The 21,384-nt window shown below is 47.5% G+C and overlaps 1 protein-coding gene across 1 annotated transcript; it reads left to right on the forward strand.

Moving 5' to 3' along the window:
- The first annotated feature begins 1,131 nt into the window (after positions 1 to 1,131).
- On the forward strand, positions 1,132 to 20,501 carry LOC102686555 (scavenger receptor cysteine-rich type 1 protein M130-like). The gene is made up of 14 exons (XM_069191664.1): positions 1,132 to 1,233; positions 5,227 to 5,538; positions 6,455 to 6,769; positions 8,842 to 9,209; positions 9,399 to 9,774; positions 11,083 to 11,397; positions 12,515 to 12,817; positions 13,673 to 13,741; positions 14,451 to 14,762; positions 14,959 to 15,090; positions 15,575 to 15,673; positions 17,229 to 17,291; positions 18,333 to 18,401; positions 18,859 to 20,501. Exons 1-14 carry the CDS (start codon positions 1,167 to 1,169, stop codon positions 18,975 to 18,977), a joined length of 2,919 nt encoding a protein of 972 aa, XP_069047765.1. The 5' UTR covers positions 1,132 to 1,166; the 3' UTR covers positions 18,978 to 20,501.
- Positions 20,502 to 21,384: the final 883 nt, after the last annotated feature.

A 21,384-nucleotide genomic window follows, 5' to 3' on the forward strand; every position in this document is an offset into this window, starting at 1 on the left:
CGTGCAACAGGCAGAAGGAACTGAATATTTGAACAGAGATAAATAAGAGAGGACCTGATACAAGTATTCGAGTTGACCCAGTGGATTTCTTTGAAATGAACATCCAACCATTTTCTAAACTTGTGTGTGTGGGGGGGTGGGGGGTGGAGTCTAACGTGGCAAGAAATGGGTGCAAGCTGGTGATGACTCTGGACAGGATGCCAGTGCATCACAGGTACAGGCACCCACTCACACTAGAGCCAATTTTACAAGACAGCTAAGCTATCAGTGTGTCATTGGACTGTGAGAAGAAACCTTAGAACACTGAAAGGCCATCCCAGGACCTGAGCCCAAGACCCCAGCGCTGTGAGGCAACAACACTAACCACTGTGCCGGTAAGTACCACCGGTACCACCCTCTGAATGAACAATGAAACACAAAACAAACTTTGTTTGGAACAAGTCACCCAACCATGTAGCTGAAACCGATCTTTACACATTTTCAGAAAAACAGCTGGATGAGATAAGCATTTGTTAACTACGATTTGGTAATTAGCTACTAAGTACTCAACTGGCTAGCTGGGCTGAATGGCCTCCCGTCATTTGTGAGCTGTCCTACAGTATGTTCTTAAAATCTGAGTATCTCTGAGACCTGCTGAAGCATGGGTTCAATATTTTGATTCATTTATTTTGTGTTATGGGATACACATATTTTATTTGCAAACTTTCTAAGGATTTTTTTATTTTAAAAAAATTAAATCTATTGAACCAGAAAGTTCAGGTCTGAAGCTTGTAGATGCCTCCGGTCCTTTCTTTAATTTTACAGATCGCAGCACGTCAGTGAAATAAAGATTTTCTTTCTGTTCTGTGTCTTCCGTATCGAGCGGGCTGTCTCTGCAGGGCGGACCCTGCAGGTGGAGGGAGGTGTCCTGAGAGGAAGCCATGATGCCGTTGCCGATATATATGGAGAAAATGGAAACGGGCCCGTTTGATTTGTCGGCGTGCTTGTCTGGGGGTTTCCTGCAGACGATCCGAAAAGGCAAGGCTGGGTGTGATTGGTGATGGATGGGAGAGGGCTGTGCTATAGTGGGGTCCTGGGCGCAGAGTCTCAGCTCAGTTGCCCCGTGGGCTCGGGTGTGAAGTCAGGGGTCTCGGCTGCAGTCAGGGGAGGGCTGGTCCGTCCTGACCATGATGGAGAGCCGCCTGTTCGTCTTCGTCTTCGCTCTCGCTGTCCTGGCGCTGCCCACCTCAGCCGGTAAGTACCATAGTCTTCCTCCTCTCCAGGCACTTAGGGACTTGGAGATACTTTATTAAATAATATATATAGTTGTAATATCGTCGCTCTGTTCTGCCACGAAGCTTGTCCTCACTCGTCATAATTACAATGCTGCCCTCATTCTCCACTTCTGCAAGGTCACAATATGTGCTACTTGAAGACATCCTTTCTTTTCAAATTATAAAAAATTCATAGGGTTTCCTCATCTTGGGTCTAGTAGGATAAGGACAACACCAATCAAGGAGAGGTTATGAACTCAGAGTCAGGCACCGAGACGTGTGCAGATGGGCTTTTGTAAGAAAATTGTAAGGTTTCCAGCAAATATTTGTACCCCAGATTTTATATACTGTATATTGCTGGGAATAGGGGTGCATTTTGTTCACAAAATAATTTAGAGACATGTGGGATACCTGCACTTGTGAGTTCATGCACAATAAACACACAAACAGTACAGGGGTTCTGGGAATATAAGAGTTGTGTTGGTTGATTTGGGAATTTTTAATGAAGTTAATTGACAGGGGAGGCGAGTGTTGTTAATTTATTAATTGCTGATGAATTATGAATTCTCCTGAACCCAGACTGGAAATGTAGCAGTGCTCTCTCACGTTCGGTGGCAGCTCTTGAAGCCTTTTAAGAATATTTCCCCATGAAACTACGAATTTCAGATATTGGATTGTCACTCAAAACGAGCCAAAAAGTATTAAAATGTTTTGGAATCTGCAGGAGTTCCAGCTGCTTGTGAGAAGATGTATACAGTTATCCCATTAGTCCCTGCTCATAGAAAAAACTGTGAAATTCAGATTTGTGACTTAAAATCACTACAGTAGCTGTTTGGAGTTTATTTTTTGCCATTAATGTGTTTTTTAGGTCATACAGATGTCAGGATTTTAGTGTTTTTGTGAGAGAAGTTTAATTTGTGGGCAAGATTTTATTTTTTAACCATTAATGTTTATGGACATTTTATGACTGAAATTAAAAATGGATTTCAATGTCAATTAAAGCCTTTAATTCATGTGATGTGGTGTGATAACAAAAAATTCCTACATTTAAAAAAGTAAATAATTATACAAATTAAACCATTTAAACATTAAGAAGAAATAATTACAACAAAATAATAATGTAGAGTGCTTGACCCGTTATAAATATACTCATTATTTCCCATTATGAATTACTCCAGTTATTGTGCTTTCAAGTACAAAAATCACTGTTTAATTTGATTTAATTAACTGATTAAAATGTATTTTGGTCTAAAGTATTGCCACGGTCCAGTAAAATACAGTAGTGAGGGCTATAAACAGTACTATTAGATATATATATCTAATATTATATATTATATATTACTGTGCTTTGCCTACTGTAATATAAAATAAAAATAAAAATAAAGTTTCTTCTTCTTCTTCTTCTTCTTCTTCTTCTTCTTCTTCTTCTTCTTCTTCTTCTTATTATTATTATTATTATTATTATTATTATTATTATTATTATTATTATTATATATTACAGTAGGCAAAGCACAGCTGGAGCTCTTCAGTAGTGAAACTACCCCAGCCGCAGTTTAAAACTAATTGCAGGTCACTTCTTGGGTAGCTTTTACAATTTTCACAAGAAGGATGTTTATAAAGGGCACTGTTGTTAGCATTGCTGCCTCACAGCACTAGGGAGCCAGGTTCAATTCTTGGGGTGTTTCTGCACGTGGAGTTTGCATGTTCTCTCCATGATCGTGTGGGAAATTGGCCCCGGTGTCTGTCTGTCTGTCTGTCTGTCTGTCTGTCTGTCTGCCATGCAGAGTGTACCCTGCCTTGTGCCTGTTGCTTGCTGGGATAAGTTCCTGCTCCCCTGCCAGCCTGTATTAGACAAAGCGACTAGAAAATGGATGGATATATCTAAACAGTACATTTTTCAGTTGACAATTCACTGGTGCACATTCAGGTGTCCGTTGTCTGCAGAAATAATGAATTATAGCAAATACTGTATGTGAAGATTGAATATATGAAGATATTCAGTTATTGGTCTGTAGCAAATTCTTAAATATTAATTTCAAGTACAGGGCTGGTACAATTCTAGTTCATGGCTCTATCAAATGAAATAGCAATCAGTAGCCCTCCAGGACTCCAGAGGAACAGTGACCTGCGCTTGATATATGATCTATTTAAGATTAAGGATGTTAAATATTAGCCCAGAGAACCCCTGGTCCCTGTCCTGGAGAAGGCGCTGTGTCTCCAGCAGGGTGTCCAGTACCAGCAGGGCTGAAGATTCCCGCTCTAACTCTACAGTCCCAGTCTAGGGCTGAAGATTCCCGCTCTAACTCTACAGTCCCAGTCTAGGGCTGAAGATTCCCGCTCTAACTCTACAGTCCCAGTCTAGGGCTGAAGATTCCCGCTCTAACTCTACAGTCCCAGTCTAGGGCTGAAGATTCCCACTCTAACTCTACAGTCCCAGTCTAGGGCTGAAGATACCCGCTCTAACTCTACAGTCCCAGTCTAGGGCTGAAGATACCAGCTCTAACTCTACAGTCCCAGTCTAGGGCTGAAGATTCCCGCTCTAACTCTACAGTCCCAGTCTAGGGCTGAAGATTCCCACTCTAACTCTACAGTCCCAGTCTAGGGCTGAAGATACCCGCTCTAACTCTACAGTCCCAGTCTCTGTGTTGAAAAGCATCTTTTCTACTAATAGCCACTTTGACAGAGCGCAGGCTGTCTGTTTTCCCACCACCAGCGCAGAGATGCTAAACCACATTCATGTGGCTGCTCTGCAAGCCTCCGTGCTGAAGAACAGCTGTGCTGTCACTGCGCCAGCCCCTCTAACGCAGCCTCTGGGCTGACAGCTCCAGCCCCACCAATACTGCACAAAGCCCAGGGCTGAAGACCGGCAGGGCTGCACCGCAGGCTGCTGGCTCACAGACACAGCCACAGGGATTTAGACTGCAGTCCCAGGGCTTCCTCCACACACCTCTGCTGCTCTCTCGGCTGCATTGGACAGGACCCCTATGGCAGAGCTGTGTTATACAAAGTTCCAGTCAATAATAATAATTAATAATAATGGCTTACACTTATATAGCGCTTTTCTGGACACTCCACTCAAAGCGCTTTACAGGTAATGGGGACTCCCCTCCACCACCACCAAGGTGCAGCATCCACCTGTAAATAAATAAATGATTTATTAAATGTATTTATTTATTATTTATTTAATAAATTTATTAAATTAATGTCCAATAAATAAATTATAGTTTAATAATAACTAATTCCTTAGACTTATATCACTTATACACTTACTCTTTCCTGGACACTCCACTCAAAGCGCTTTGCAGGTAATGGGGATCCCCTCCACCACCACCAGTGTGCAGCCCCGCCTGGATGATGCATCAGTACACTCACCACACACCAGTTGTCAGTGGGGAGGAGAGCAGAGTGATGAAGCCAGTTCAGAGATGGGGATTATTAGGAGACCATGACTGGTAAAGACCAGGGGAAAATTTGGCCAGGATGCCAGGGTAACACGCCTAATCTTTTCAAGAATCACCTTGGGATTTTTAATGACCACAGGGAGTCAGGACCTCAGTTTTATGTCTCATCCAAAGGATGGCACCTTTTTACAGTGTAGTGTCCCTGTCACTATCCTGGGGCATTAGGACCCACACAGACCGCAGGGTGAGCGCCCCCTGCTGGCCCCACTAACACCTCTTCCAGCAGCAGCCTTAGCTTTCCCAGGAGTCTCCCCTCCAGGTACTGACCAGGCTCCCTCCTGCTGAGCTTCAGGGGCTGCCAGTGAGCTGCAGGGTGATATGGCAGCTTCCTGAGTTAATCTTTGACTTGTGTGGGGTGTGTCTGTGACCAGGGCCTAACGCCCCATGTGGCATCACAGTGTCCATCGGGGAACAATGGACTCAGACTGAGGTCAAGGCCCAACACTTCTCTCAGCACCCCAGGAGTGGTGCCCTGTGTGCAGTGACTCCCCCTCTCCTCCCTGTCCCCCCAGGCAGTGACGTGAGGCTGGTGGGCGGCACCAGCCCCTGTGCGGGGAGGGTGGAGGTCCTGCACGCGGGACAGTGGGTGACCGTGGACGGGGAGGGCTGGGACGCGAGCGCCTCGGCGGTGGTGTGCAGGCAGCTGGGCTGCGGACCGGCCATGACGGCGCCTGGCGGGGCGCACTCCGGGAAAGGATCGGGGAAGGTGTGGCCGAGACGAGCCTCCTGCACCGGGACAGAGGCGGCCCTGAGGGACTGCAGGTTGCAGGAGGTCAAGTACTTCGTCTACAATCACGAGGCTGACGCTGGAGTGCTCTGTTCAGGTAGGGGCAGTGAGACGCCTGCGGTGCTCTTCCATCCTGAATCGCCCGCTAAGTGAGCAGATTTCTCTTGTTCAGTGATTCAGCTCAGCTCCCAGAGGGCCTAGAGTCCTCTTTGTTTTCTCTCAAGCATGTTCTCAGTTACATCGTTAACTGTCTCATTACCTTTGTAATACTACTAACCGGGCTCAGGGGAGATTTACAGTTTACTGTATTTTTAATTAAAAATCCTTATATGTCTAATTTAAAAAAGAATTAGGTTAGTTGTTTCATTGACTGCTCAGTTTGGAAGATAAACCAGAAGATGTTGGCCCTCCAGGAGTGGGGTCTGAGACCCCTGATTTAAAGCATGTGATTCCAGTCCTGGAGGGGGCGCAGTGTCTACAGCAGGAGGTCCAGTCCTGGAGGGGGCGCTGCGTCTACAGCAGGGTGTCCAGTCCCAGTCCTGTAGGGGGCGCTGTGTCTACAGCAGGGTGTCCAGTCCTGGTCCTGGAGGGGGTACTGTGTCTACAGCAGGGTGTCCAGTCCTGCAGGGGGCACTGTTTCTAAAACAGGGTTGCTCTATTCCAGCATGTCTGTGGGTTTTCATTCCTACTAAAGAACCATCAACGACAGTAAAGGATACACACATTTGTTAATTTTTCTCATCTTTCAACAACGTGCCTGGGCAACCCAATGTAACAAACAGCCTCCTGTCCTGGCTGGAGGATCTCATCCAGCTGTGTTTTCAAAGAAGCCAGGGTATCAGCTTCAACAACATGACCGGTAGCTTTCCTGATGTCAGCCCTGCTGGCCAGACTGAGCCTGTGTCTTTAACACAAGCGTGGTGCAGCTGTCAGGTCCTATACTCTCGAAGCAGTCTCGGACGGGGTCAATCACTGTGCCCACCCATCTCCGCCCCCTCTGTCCGGCTGTGCAGATCACCTGGGCGTCAGGCTGCGAGGAGGCGGGGGGCGCTGCTCGGGGAGGGTGGAGATCCAGCGGGCGGAGACCTGGGGCACCGTGTGCGATGCTGACTTCGACTGGCCGGATGCAGAGGTGGTCTGCCGGCAGCTGGACTGTGGGATCCCCTCGGAGGTGCTGGGGGCAGCTCGTTTCGGCGGGGGGCAGGGCCGGGTCTGGGCGGAGGAGTTTCTGTGCCAGGGAGATGAAGCCCTGCTCTACTCCTGCCCGAAAGCAGCAACTCAGAGCCTGAACTGCAGCCATGAAAACGACGTGGGACTGGTGTGTTCTGGTAAGATGGGCATGTTTGGGGCTTTTTAGGAGGCAGGACTTCTTGTCAAAGGTGAAGTCAGCATGTGAAGTCCTTAGTTATAGAGGTAGCGACAACATTGTCCTTAGTCAACAGATGAAGTTGTGAAGGTGGCGACATCATTGTCCTTAGTCAACAGGTGAAGGTGGTGACATCATTGTCCTTAGTCAACAGGTGAAGTTGTAGAGATGGTGACATCATTGTCCTTAGTCAACAGGTGAAGTTGTAGAGATGGTGACATCATTGTCCTTAGTCAACAGGTGAAGGTGGTGACATCATTGTCCTTAGTCAACAGGTGAAGTTGTAGAGATGGTGACATCATTGTCCTTAGTCAACAGGTGAAGTTGTAGAGATGGTGACATCATTGTCCTTAGTCAACAGGTGAAGTTATAGAGGTGGTGACATCATTGCCTTAGTCAATTAGTTTCCATTTAGCTTATAAGTCCTTGATTTGGTAGTATTTTTCCCAAATATTCCTTCAGTGACACTGTTTTTTTCAGCCTAAATCTACCATTGGGTACCTATAAGTAATCTAAAGTAATATGTTGCTTGACATGCTTTGTTTCACACAAGAAGGTAACTCTGAGGGTTCTTTTCAATGCCTAACAGCAGGAAAAAGCTCTCTAGCAGTGCCTAAAGGTTTTAATAGCAATTGCAATGTTTTTATTGTTATTGCTTACAATATTTCTATGATTTATTTATTACATGCGAGAAATTTCATTCCAGGTCCAGTCTTCACAAAACATTATGTAGAATGTTTTCAAATTGATCAATTTGTCCCAAATTTCTATCAAAGCTAGTAGGCACCTAGGACAAGGTTCATCTGCTGAGTGGACACATTAAGAAATAAAATAAATTTGACCTCGCGCTCAAAGCCGAAGGAGTTAGCTTCAATTTAAGACCTGAACCAGGCTCCTGCTATGTTCTGCTGCAGAGATATAACAAAATGTTTAAGAGGAGGAAATTCCAGGCAGACAGCCAGGGTCTCCAGGCAGGGTCTCTAGCTGTAAAGAGGCCTGGTTTGAAAGCAAGCTTACAATGTTAACATAGTGAAAGCCTGGAGCTTACTTCTAGCCCTCCTTTCTTTCCATTTAAAAACAAATCAAAATCAAAAGAGAAAAAGGCTGTGCTTGGTTACATCATGCCAGAAAAAAGCCCAGCAAATCCAGGGAAAGCCCCAGCTCAAAATTCTGATTTTGCTGAATGTCAGCAAAGCAAATCATTTCAGAAAACCAAGATCTGTTGTGTCCATAAATCCTCAAGTTAGATTTCAAGAGCAATGTGATGTACCTGGGATTTTGATATTTGAAAAATTCCATGCAATCCCTTTTTCATACTACTAGAAAAAAAAAAACATATGGAAGTTGAATGAAAAGTTAAATAATTTCTGACAAGACCTTGCCAGGAATCTATTTTTAAAGATGAGAGCAAAAAAATAAGACATCAACAGTGTCACTTGAATACACAGATTAAACATTTTGTTTTCATGTTACTTAATTGATTAATTGGATGATTGACTCAATGTAACTCTTTGTGGGTTCCCTTGCTTTAAACTCAAAGTATCTGCAGGGACAACACAGTGAAATACAATGAACTACATGGACACAATAAGAGTAATACACAATAAATTATATATTTCTTGTTCTCTGGAAGGAACAAGCACTTGCATCACCCAGGAATTGACACCTGGACATTATTTCCATTGTAATTTCCCCAGCGACACAGAAATCTAATAACACAGGAACAGTTGCATTCGAGAGGAGACCATCTGTCCTGTCCAGTCTGTTCAGCATTTCCTTGATCCCAGGATCTCATCCGGGATGTGGTAATTAAGGGTGAAAATTCCTAATATCACTCCAAAATAAGGTGCATTTCAAGTATTACCTCACTCTCTCAACCCCCCCCCCCGGTTGAATACTGGCCTTGTGTCCAGGCCAAGCCGCTGTCTTCCCTATCAAGGTCTAAGCTCACTGGAACCTTGGGTTTTCTTAAGACATTCGGCACTGAATGTCCTTGACGTTGGAAACCTGGGATCTCCCTTGTCATTGGCACAGGGTACTCGGATTATCGGCTGGTGAACGGCAGCGACTCCTGTTCCGGCCGGGTGGAGCTGCAGCTGCGCGGCGACTGGGGCACAGTCTGCGATCGGCACTGGGGCCTGAGGGACGCCAGCGCCCTCTGCTGGCAGCTGCGCTGCGGGGCGGCCGTCGCGGCCCCGGGAGGAGCCAGCTTTGGAGCGGGCAGTGGCCCGGTGTGGAAAGACCACTTCAACTGCGACGGCAGCGAAGCCCACTTGAGCAAGTGCCCCGTCTTTTCCCTGGGGGAGGGCGCGTGCTCTCACGCCAACGACGCGGGAGCTGTGTGCTCTGGTGAGGAAGAGAACGCACGCGCTCTCCTGCGTAATCAGCAGCGCTGGCTCCGAGTTTGAATGCCCACAGGTGTTTTCTGCTTTGATCTCACCAACCACTCTGCAGGAAGTGTGGTGTTTATACTTAGGCAGGCAGAAGCGGGTGAGATTAGGGTCTGACCTCCTCCTGCACTTTGCTTTGATCTCCATTTACCATTCCGTTTCCCTCAAAGAGGTTTTGCCTTCTGTTGCCTGTCCCCTGAGGGCCGTCTCTCCTGGCACACTCACACAGTCAGGGTTGTGATCGTTGTCGCTGTAGGGTCGTCGTTCCCGGTGCAGGACGTCCGGCTGTCGGCGGGAGCGAGCCGCTGTGAGGGCCGGGTGGAGGTGCACCACGGCGGGACCTGGGGGAGGGTCGTCCAGGACTCCTGGGGCCCCGGAGAGGCCTCTGTGGTGTGCAGGCAGCTGGGCTGCGGCGCCGCCGTGGACGTCTTCGGCTCCTCTCAGTACGGGACAGGCGAGGGCAGCGTGTGTCTGACCGGCATCCGGTGCTCCGGGGGAGAGTCTCACCTGGGGAACTGCAGCTCCCCGCGGACGCAGCGCTGCAGGACCGAGAGCAGCGTCGCCGTGGTGTGCTCACGTGAGTCTTTCCTGAGCACAGACTTTATTTATCTAATTGAATAGGTCGAAGTCTAATTCAGTGGGCGTTCCCAAAGTTCAGTAATTTGGTAACCCTTTGCCCTGTATGAAAAGGGTTTCACAGTGTGGAAGACCTGCCTAAGAACTGACCGCAATAACAGTCCATTTTCCACTAGAGGGCACCAAAAGCTCCTTTTATTCCTATAAATAGACTCACTGGGTGTCAAGTATTTAATTACTGGATTACTGGTCATGAACAGAGAAGTGCACCATCTATTCTGTAAAAAAGCAGACTGAAAAAGCAGGAAGAACTAAAACAGCCTACACTTTCAAGTGTCTGTCAGTTGTGCCACTACAAAAGATGAACTACTTATATTCCTAGATAACATTAAGAAACTTGAATATCACATATAATGGAACAAGTAATAGGTTTATTCCATGCTGAAAAAAAGAAGAAAGAGAACACAACGTTTCGGCCGTGGAGCCTTCTTCAGGTGTGAGAGAGACACAGGGCAGTGGACTGTGACTGCCCTGTGTCTCTCTCACACCTGAAGAAGGCTCCACGGCCGAAACGTTGTGTTCTCTTTCTTCTTTTTTTCAGCATGGAATAAACCTATTACTTGTTCCTTTGCAGCCTACGCATGCTACCCACCTGAACTACTATCACATATAATGTATATTATAGTGTAATGAACCCTGAGAATTTTCACGAATTTAATGTTATTTACAGTATAACAAATAAATTATTACCTACTTGTAAATAAAGAACATTGAGAGGAGATGGTTTCAGTGTTTTCGTTATCCTCTAAGAGTGCGGCCTAGAAACCCTTCCTCTGTTCACTCTCCTAACTATAAGCCTCCAGTCTTCTGCTGCACTGTAGCGCACGAATGGAAGATATAGACGCATTCAGCAAACATGAGTGCTGACAGGAGGAGAGGAGTGTCAGGGGGTCACAGTTCGAGTTCTGGCTGACTAATGCCAGGCTACCCTCAGTGGCAGCCAGCCGATCGCAAACCACTACTTGGTGATGACGTGAGCCAGACTCAAACACACGATCATAAAGCTCATCAAGAATAAGATCATAATAAGGAAATAAATAATATGTACAGATCATAATAATAAAGATCATAAATACTCTTAATGAGAGTCTGTTAATGTCTTGTGTAAGGGTTACTTCTCCAGGTTAATTAACAAGTAATTTAGAAATGGAATGGATTATATTTCTGAGGTGTCTTTCCACAATACTGCTCATTAAAGAGCGATCTGCCCTGATCGGACCTGTACTGATGAAAGTGTCTCTGCGCCCAGACCACAGGGCCCTGCGGCTGGCCGGGGGACCAGACGGCTGTGCCGGGAGGCTGGAGGTCTATCACCGCGGCTCCTGGGGGACGGTCTGCGATGACTCCTGGGGCCCGGCGGACTCCCAGGTGGTGTGCAGGCAGCTCCAGTGCGGGACGGCCCTCGGGGACCGGGGGCCGGCCTCCTTCGGACCAGGGACCGGACAGATCTGGCTGGACGAGGTGGGCTGCACGGGGAACGAGTCGTCTCTGTGGGAGTGTCCCTCGGCGGGCTGGGGACAGCACGACTGCGGACACAAGGAGGACGTGGCGGTCGTGTGCTCAGGTAGGAGAACCAGAATGACTTCTTACGTCTCTCAGCTGCAGGTCCTGTAGAGTCCCACTTTATGGAGAAGCAGCCCACTGAGATAGGAAACGCTTTAGTTATTTTTTAGTGGATATTTGAAAATACAGTATATCCCACTGGTGAAGACAACTGCACCACTTGACTGTTCTAAACAACAGAAACCAAGAAAGCAGAAATCTATTTTCAAAATGTCTCCTACTTGGATAAATGTAATCACCAGAGGGGCCCATATCTAGAGGTTGCAAGAGATTCTATCTGAATCTTCAGATTCCTGCACACGGGGATTCACAAACCCAGGTCCACAAAAGGACTTCTTCTCACACTCCAGAAGCTCAGCGATTCCTTGCCTGAATTGAGTGAACTCTGTACTGACTTCTTTCTAGTTCTAAAATGCAAGAGGTTTTGTCTGTGACAGCTCAGATTAACAGGGTTCTTGTCCAGAGTAGTGTTCATCACAGCCAGTTCCGTACTGCCTGGTGAACTACAGTACATTTTCCTTCCTGCGTCAGAAAAGGCATCTGGAGTAAACCACACCTGTTAACTGTGTTGAAAAGAATACTGTACATCAAGGGCCTTGGAAGGCCAGTGTGTCTGCAGGTTTTCATTCAAGCTTGGACTTACCAGTCCTGAATTACCTGAATCCTCTTGTTGTTGGCTTAATTGGATCAGTTTACCAGCTTCTTCCAGCTCTTATACTGACCAGCCCTCCTGTTGTCTCCTGGGGACAGGGGACTCCTGGTGTACAGCACATCACAAATCCTGTAGTCTCGACCGAGACAGGGAGATACTGTAGGTGGAGCCCTGAGCTCCTAGGAAAATTGGCAAAAGCGACAATAGTTATTTTAGAACACAAGAATGGTTGGGGAGCACATACCTGAGGATCTCATCCAGCTGTTCCAGGGTATCGGCTTCAACAACACGGCTGGGCAGCTTGTTCCACACTCCCACCACCCTTTGTGTAAAGAGGTGCCTTTTGTTCTCAGACAGAAGTTGCTAGAGGTGGAGGTAGCAGTGGAGGCTGAGCCCTGGAGTTATCAGGTTGATGTCAGAGCGGGAGCTGTGTTTCTTCAGAAGGGCTGTCCTGTTGTGTTGGCAGAGCACAAGCAGCTGAGGCTGTCCGGGGGCTGCTCGGGGCAGGTGGAGCTTTTCTACAATGGCAGCTGGGGCAGCGTCTGCTTCAATGATATGACCGACCTCGCGGCCACCGTGATCTGCCACCAGCTGGGCTGCGGAGACGGTGCGGGAATCAGAGAGACAGCGTCCAGGCTCACGGACGTCCCCCGGTGGCTGGACAGAGTTCAGTGTGAGGTGCAGGATTTCTCTCTGTGGCAGTGCCGCTCCTCGCCCTGGGACCCTGACCACTGCTGGAGCACCGAAGTGGCTGAGGTCACCTGCTCAGGTAACAGTGTCTCTTTCTCTGTCTGGAACTTAAACCCGAAGAAGGTCCATGTTCGTGATTGTGATCCCTGAGTTATTTGTTGTGGTCCACGATGCCATGTTGTCACATCCCCTCACTGGGATGACTGAGCGCACTTAGCGCGGACTTCACAGGGCAAAGGTCACGGGAGCTGGGCGGGGCGATGAGACAGGAGCACTGTTCTGGGGCAAAGCAAATAGGAGAAAAGCTCTCAAATCAAGACAACCTATTGTACAGCCCTGCTCTTTCTGCTGCACCACTCTGTGTGTTGAGCTGTGTGTGAGGCCTCACTAGACTTGCAACGTCTCAGTCTAAACCTGAGCACCAAAAGAAATATACCTGTGCTTATACATGTTGGTTTCTGTAAAAACGTAGATGTTTTTCGTACATTTTCATGAATGGATAGTTAAGATGTATTAACAAGGGCGTATTTTACAAGGAATGCATTTCAGGTTTATTAGGTGCTTGATCAGCATTGTTAAATCATAGGTTAAATAATGAATTAGTGTCTTATTTTTAATAGCACTAAGAGTCTAATAGATACCCCTTCCCTTCAGGGAATATAGAATAGACAATTAATTAATCAACCTTACAGTATATTAAATGTTATGAAAAGGGAAAACTATTCTATTAATTTAACACTGTCAGACAACAGACCATTACAATATAAAACAATGATGACGGTTCATTATGTCTGAACAATTTTAAAAACTGCTATTATTAACCTCAATGTTTAAAGCTTATGAATGAATTGAATGTAGGTGAGACCGTGTAAAATACATGAAGGCTTACAGTAGATATGTTAAAAGTGTATTCATTTGTTTTTTCCCTGAAAAGGTAAAAAGGATGAAGTTCCTGGAAGTGATGCATCACCTCAAATGAACCAAACTAAGGAGCACTGTCCTGGTGAGTTCACTCTGTAACAGTCTAGCTTTAGTCAATTCAGTCAATCTGTAACAGTCAATTCTTCAGTAGAGCAACTGAGCTGAGGGGATTCAGGAGCATCAGTGTTCGTCTCTAGAGCAACTGAGCTGAGGGGATTCAGGAGCAACAGTGTTCGTCTCTAGCGCAACTGAGCTGAGGGGATTCAGGAGCAACAGTGTTCGTCTCTAGAGCAACTGACCTGAGGGGATTCAGTAGCAACAGTGTTCTTCTCTAGAGCAACTGAGCTGAGGGGATTCAGGAGCACCAGTGTTCTTCTCTACAGAAACTGAGCTGATGGGATTCAGGAGCAATAGTTTTTTTCTCTGGAGCAACTGAGCTGAAGGGATTCAGGAGCAACAGCTTTCTTCTCTAGGGCAACTGAGCTAAGGGGATTCTGGAGCGCCAGTGTTCTCAAGAGCAACTGAGCTGAGGAGATTCAGGAGCAACAGTGTTCTTCTCTAGGGCAACTGAGCTGAGGGGATTCAGGAGCACCAGTGTTCGTCTCTAGAGCAACTGAGCTGAGGAGATTCAGGAGCAACAGTGTTCTTCTCTAGAGCAACTGAGCTGAGGGGATACAGCACCTGTGTTATTCTCTAGTGCAACTGAGCTGAGGGGATTATTTTCTCCTCGATAGTGATTAGGCCTCATTATCTAGAGGTTCTTACCTGATAACCTCAACTTTCTCAACTAGGTCTGCGGCTGGTGGGACCCAGTAACTGCTCTGGACGGGTGGAGGTTCGGTTCGAGGGATCCTGGGGGACGGTGTGTGACGACTCCTGGGACCTGCAGGACGCCCAGGTGGTCTGCAGACAGCTGGGCTGCGGGGCGGCCGTGAGGGCCGTGGGCAACGGCTCGTTCGGCAGGGGACACGGCGCCATCTGGCTGGACGAGGTGAAGTGCGCGGGCGATGAGCGCCACCTGTGGGACTGCTGCCGCTCTCCCCCGGGACAGAGCGACTGCGCACACAAGGAGGACGCTGGGGTCGTCTGTACAGGACTGAAGGGTAAGTGACTCTCACCGAGATCCTGCTTAGTGAGGTCAGCTTCTGTGGATTCTCAGTCTTTGGCAGCTGCTGGACCAGATTTCTGTAGCTGATGCGTAACAGATTTCACTGCTCCTGTCCAGAATGCACTCTGGGGAAGGCACGCGGAGCAGGACATTGTGTCTCTTTGCTAGCATGTTGGCCTTCTGCTCACCAGGTGTCGCTGTGAGCACGCCGCAGGCCCAGTCCACAATCCCCATGGTTTCCTTCCTGGTGCTGGGGGCTCTGCTCTTCGTGGTGCTGGTCCTGTGCGCCGGGCAGGTGTACCAGAACCGGGGACTGCGGAGAGGTAGGGAAGGAAGTCCCAGTATGGAGACCGGGTCTCACCAGTATGCAGATTTCAGTATAGGCCTGACTCCAGCACAACTGGCCCCAAGCCTTTACTTAATCCCTGGGCTGAAGAGCTTCTGGGCGCAAACTCCCAGAGCCTTTCTTCTTCCTGTTGGGTGGGTTCTGCTGGGAACAGAGAGCTGGCAGCACCTGCAGTTGTGTTTCTTGGTTATTTGAATTTGGATTACAAAGCTTTCTGCGCTTTGGGAAGTTGAAAGGGCTTTGACTTGCTTAAAAATCAAGGGTAGCTGAGGGCAACGTGCCCTGCATGGTGTGCACTGTCATTTTAACACAGTGTAAGAAGCACAGCTCTGCTCTGCATGAAAACAGCAGCCCAGGAATTATTCATCGAGCATTACAGTCACCACAGAGAACTGTAGAAACCTCAGTCAAGGTAACAGCTCCTTGATGTAGCTGTGTGTTTCTGTGCTGCCTGCTTCCAGTCATCGCAGAGAGAGATTTGACTGGGTCTCCTGATGCCGTATATGAGGAACTTGACTACAAATTTGGCAGAGAGGAAGTCCACAGTGACTACAGGAGAGGTGAGTGGGACCAATTTTCGATTCCTCACACTGCAGGACAGGCAGAGACGCTGAGATCTGACTTTGCGGCAGGGACTGGCTTGTGAGGAAGCATAAGAGCTAAAAACAATGTTTTTTATTTTCAGCTTAGTTGTTCTTTTAGGCCGGTGGTGAAGTTTATTATTTTAGTTTAATTTCACATGTTCATCTAAGTGGAGAAATATTTTTGTCAGTTATTTCCTGGGAATGTAAGCAAATTTCTGCTGCACAAAATAGATCTAGATTTTAGAGAATTAGAAAATGTGACCATTAAAAACCTTTTAAATTGAAAAGAACTCACTTCTATCATTAGGGTACATGTCTGGTATAAAACATAAAATATAATATTGATTTTCAATCATCAGCATTCATGATTGATTATTTAAGGTTGATTCCCTTTATAACACAAACAGCTGTTTAGCTCTAACTTCATACAGTAATTATCCCACTGTACTCCTTAGATGTGGAAGATTTGTAGGTTATGGGTGTAGACCAGGCTTTCAAAGATCTTCACTGCATTATCAGTTTTTAAAGACCTGGAACTATATACTGGTGATCAGTTGTTGTTGGGTTAAATGAAGAAGGAATTTATATTCAAATCCGTAGTCCAAGGGTCCCCAGCTCTGGCCCTCCAGCACTGCTGTCCAGCAAGTTTTACAAGTCTAAATTTCCAGCGTCCTAAGAACAAGGGAAATTTAACTTGTCCAATTCAGCAATTGATGAATCCAATTAAAGTAATTAAAGTCTCAAAGTGGAAGAAAAAACATAATCTACCCCAGATGCCCCTAAAGGGATTTGTCTTGCACATCAAAAGCTCAGAAACATGTGACATAAGAGACAATAACACAATACAACAACAGTACAATACCATCATGCACAACAACATTCAACAGCATCGAACAATCAGGACTCTTCCAGTTTAATAAGATTAAAAACAGAACATTCGCTTATAAAGAGCCTTAAAAATATTTTTTTCATTGTTCATTATTCAACCATTCCTTGCCTTTGGGTGGAAAGGCAGTAGATGCTCTCTTAGTCTTTCTGCAGGGGATCTGCTACCTCCTCCCAGAGGGTAGAAGAGTATAGTCTAATACGAGTGGATGACAGGGGTCTTCTCTTCTTATTATGTGCAAGATTAATAATAGGTCTCTCCATTAGACATGCTATTGACTCCAAGGACAGTCCAGTCCTGATCACTTTGTTCAACTTATTTTTGGCGAGCTCAGACTTCAGAAAGGACTGGCGAGCAGACGAGCGGCACGTTGGCGCGGGGTTTAGCCCTGCTGCCCCCCCAGCCCTTGGGTCCCGGGTTCGAGACAAGTGTGAGAAGGCAGGGTTTTGTGTGTGTGTGTGTGTGTGTGTGTGTGTGTGTGTGTGTGTGTGTGAAGCATGGGCGGGCGAAATCCTGTCGAATCGCTGAGTCAGACATGCAGAATGACCGGAGTCGTGGGCTGAAGTTCTGGTAACGGCTTCAGCGCGCCACACACCCAGCACTTGACCGGAAAGGCAGAGTAGTAACCTGCTCCTCCCTCCGCAGGGAAATTCCTTCTGGATGAGCTGGCGTCAGGATACGATGAGGTGGGGGACAGCAACAGGGCAGGTAAGACATCAGAGGAGCGCAGGAATAGTTGAAGGCAGAATTGCATTGTGGGGGAAGCACCGCAAGAGTGACACAAGAGTGACACAAGAGTGACACAAGAGTGTGCTGAGGGATTTAGAGGACATGGGCATGGGCATGAGGACATGGGCACAAAAAGGACGCACTTCCTTCTTACACTGCTCATGCAGAACTCCAGTCCACTGGTAAAATCTGTGTCACACTTAAGAACAGGGGTCTTAAAGTCAGACTTGAGCATCGTGTCTCTTGTAATGTAATGAGAGCTTCATATGTGAGGAGTGCAGCATCTGAAGGCTCTGCCCCAGCAGAATTAAGTCAGTGTCCGTGAACAACCAACAGCTCAGTCTTTTCTGATCTGAGGACAGGATCAGAGGCTGTTAGAGGGTGGTAGGATCGAATCGAGATGGCAGATCTTGTCTGAACTACATTTCCCAGAAAGCAGTGCGGAATGACTGGTCGCCATCTGTCACCTGACCAGTTGGAGGAATACAATTGGTCAGAACACAGTTCAAAAACAGGAGGCAGAAGCTAGGAACACAGCAGAGTTTATCAGAGGGAGGAGAGAGCAAGGAAGTGGTCAATGGACACTTTTGTTGGGAGAGTTGATTTCGTTATTTGAGACAAAATTTGATTTGATGCCAGATAACGCTTAGCTGCCTGGTTATTGATGACGAGGACAATTGAAGAAGTTCAGCGAGAGCTGGAAGAGGGTTTGGGGATTGAGTTTAAGCTCTGTGTTTTACCTCGCAGCTGTGTCTGTTACCAAGACTTATCATTTAAAAGATACCCGCTACCACACTGCCCCTGCGGTGTCAGAATATACAGGTCTACAAACTACGAAACAACATAGTTTGAGTTGTATCACATGTATAGTCAATGGAGGGACTTGACGTTGGGAAAACCTGCCAACATTAGCAATAAAAAGGCAAGCTGTGATTCAGGTAGAATCTGTCAATAGTGCTTTGTATACAATAGTAGGTCTGAAGGGAGAAACTACATACTGACCTGCTCTCTTCTTTACAGACAGTTTCCATGCTGAGGAGCCCTTAGGGTATGATGATGTGGAGGACATTGAGAGCAGCCCCAGCCAAGGTAAGGGGATCCTGTGTACAGTGTACTCAGCAGGGCAAGTGCCCAGGAGAGTGGCTTTAGAGTTGGGGTGTCCATCCCCAGTCCCAGCCCAGCCCTTTTCTAAAGAATAGCAACGCCTGTAAGATATTGATCAATTCAGCCAGTCATGTATTCAGGTAGGAGAAGTCTAATCCTGAGGAGTTAAGGGGCACTAAGACTTTGGTCCTTTATGATCTCCTATTTGGTAAATCACCTGCTTAACCGATCACAGTGAAATTGTTCCAGGCCTTTAAAATTGGTGAGTTAATGGCGACCTGCACAATCTGCTGGATTGGAGCTCACCAGCCTCAGAGACCCAAATGCAATGAATCGCAGTCCTGCGTCTTCTGGATTTTGCTCTGGACAGGTTCTTAATCTTGGACTGATCGTTCAGTTTTCTATTCGAGGCCGTTTTTTAATATAAAATAATTGGTTTCAGCTGGTACAATGCCGGTTTCCCTGGCGGTCTCTCTGGCGGCTGGCCCTCCCCCGGCCGCGGCAGACTACGATGACGTCGGTGTCCCGGCCTGCAGGAGAGACCGGGACTGGAGAGACTGACGGCGCATGATCGGAGAATCCCACTGGGTTCTCGGGAATTGACCACTTGGCAGCTGGAAGCTTTCATTAAATCTGAAAACAGTGTTTGCACGGAGGGCGGTGCAGACTCTGCAGTTGCTGTTGTGCAGAAACAAGAAGAGGGAAGAGAAGCCAATGTCTCAGAATGTTTATACCAGTCATCTTCATTTAGCCGTTTTGTCTGTTTTTTCTTCCACGTTTCAGAACCATAAAGGTTTAAATTTGTGAAAGGACAGGTATTACAGCGAGCTTGCGCTGTTTCCATTTTTCCTGAGGATAATCCCTCTCGCTCCCAAGTACTCAGATGTGAACAGTGAGACAAGGTGCACAGGCCGTCATTTTTATCCACCTGTACTGCTCTGCTCCAACTCAACTTGCCCCGACCTGATCTGTCCCACCCCACCCGACTCTTTCCTGCCCTTTGTCCCCAGCTCCGCCCACCCTTTCCTGCCCTGTGCCGCCCTTCTGTGCCCAGCTCCGCCCACTCTTTCCTGTCCTTCTGTGCCCAGCTCCGCCCATCCTGCCCCGCCCTTCTGTGCCCAGCTCTGCCCACCCTTTCCTGCCCTGTGATGCCCCACCCCACCCTGTCCCGCCCTTCTGTGCCCAGCTCCGCCCACTCTTCCCTGTCCTTCTGCGCCCAGTTCTGCCCATCCTGTGCCGCCCTATCCCACCCTTCCGTATCTAGCTCCGCCCACTCTTTCTTGTCCTTCTGTACCCAGCTCCGCCCACTCTTTCCTGTCCTTCTGTGCCCAGCTCTGCCCACCCTTTCCTACCCTGTTCCACCCCATCCCACCCTTCTGTGCCCAGCTCTGCCCACCCTTTCCTGCCCTGCCCCAGTGCCTTTATCCTGGCCACCAGGACTACCTACATTTATAAAGGACTGATGGATTTGTGTGTGTGTGATTCACATGAACCTAGTGGTTAAAAGGACCTGCACTTCTGTGGAAGGCTGATGTATGGCAGATCAATGTATTGTCAGAATTCAAGGTCTTGATGACATGAAATCCCCAAGACTAAGAGCAGCCCAGATTCACGAAGTGGAGGACAAGCTGGGGGTTGAAAAAAAGCACTCTGCACACCTTAGCTTTAATGTGGGGGAGTAGGCTGTGGAGCAGCAGCAGAAATTGGTTGTTAGAAACTTAAAACCGTGAGACAGTGAGGCAGAAACAGGTGGGAGCATGTCAGCACATGGAGAGAACATCCGTCTGCTGCTTCAGACATATACTGAACAAATGCAGACCGACACTGTGAAACGAAGGACTGACACCCGATCGATCAATCACATGAGTTTAGCCCAGCTGCCTGATCTTCTCTGCAACTTCAGATCTACTGTTCCCTCGGGTGCATCTTGGGACACCGAATGTCAGGTTCCAGCCAGTACTGTCACCCCAGAGCTGGCCACTTTCTTTTTGTTCCATTGAATGTTTCCAGAAGGCTTTTCTGTATGTTTGGCATTTCTGAGTTTTGCTTTTTGATGAAGGGATTTCTTACGCTTTGTGCTTTACCAATTTCTTAATAAAGGTATTACAGTCTTGCACTGTGGTTTGCCGATATTCTGTTGCCTGTACAGCTGCCCTGAACGAAAACCATTGTTTGTAAAGCGCCTGACCAGCCAGGGAAATTAAGAAAAAATAATTAGCACCTACTGTATGTCCTTTGTCTACCGGGGTGCTTTATTCATTTAAACCAAGCTGATATGGGAGTTACTATTAAAGCCCATATTAACAAAGTGACACAGAGTGCCCAGGGCGTTTGCTCTGGTGATGTGGACAATCGTGCAGTGGAGTAGAACTCTCCAGCACCTGCCCACACTTCTGCACATTGTTGCAGGCTACTCCAGTCACACGCTCTTTCTCACAGAGGCTCCTAGGGGGGCTGGATACAGGAAACTGCAGCTGCGGTGTCCGGCAGGTCAGAGAACCCGAAGCTGCAGGCGGGGCTAGGTGGATCCCCATACAACAAGCCCGGACTTCCTGGTCATCTGCTCAGAGTGGAAAATGAGGGGAGTTGGGTCTGAGATCAAGTCCAATCACACATTCTCATCACATCACATTTCGGGTGTCCAGTCACACGCCCCATTCCCGGGTGGCATGGTGGCGCAGTGGCTTCATTCTGGACCAGGGGTGCTGTCTGTGTTGAGTCTGCATGTTCTCCCTGTGTTTGCATGGGTTTCCTCCCACAGTCCACAGCCAAGCTGGTGGGTTCATTAGGTTCTGGGAGAATTGGCCCTAGGGTGAGTGTGTGTGCCCTGCAGTGGACTGGCTTCCCATCCAGGGCGTGCCCTGCCTCGTGCCTGTGACTCCCCGAGGCCCGGAATTGGAAGAAGTGGTTAGAAAATAGATTCCAATAACAGTCTTAGATGCTTCCTTAACTTTTACAAGTATTAATC

Source organism: Lepisosteus oculatus, chromosome 6 (genome assembly GCF_040954835.1).
Source record: "Lepisosteus oculatus isolate fLepOcu1 chromosome 6, fLepOcu1.hap2, whole genome shotgun sequence".
Lineage (NCBI taxonomy): Eukaryota > Metazoa > Chordata > Actinopteri > Semionotiformes > Lepisosteidae > Lepisosteus > Lepisosteus oculatus.

Bases quoted from the DNA above. Each gene is read 5' to 3' on its own strand.
- LOC102686555 (XM_069191664.1), top strand. From the start codon at position 1,167: ATGATGGAGAGCCGCCTGTTCGTCTTCGTCTTCGCTCTCGCTGTCCTG. The intron at 6,770-8,841 runs GTAAGATGGGCA...TCATTGGCACAG, and splicing joins CGTGGGACTGGTGTGTTCTG to GGTACTCGGATTATCGGCTG. The intron at 17,292-18,332 runs GTAAGACATCAG...TCTTCTTTACAG, and splicing joins GGGGGACAGCAACAGGGCAG to ACAGTTTCCATGCTGAGGAG.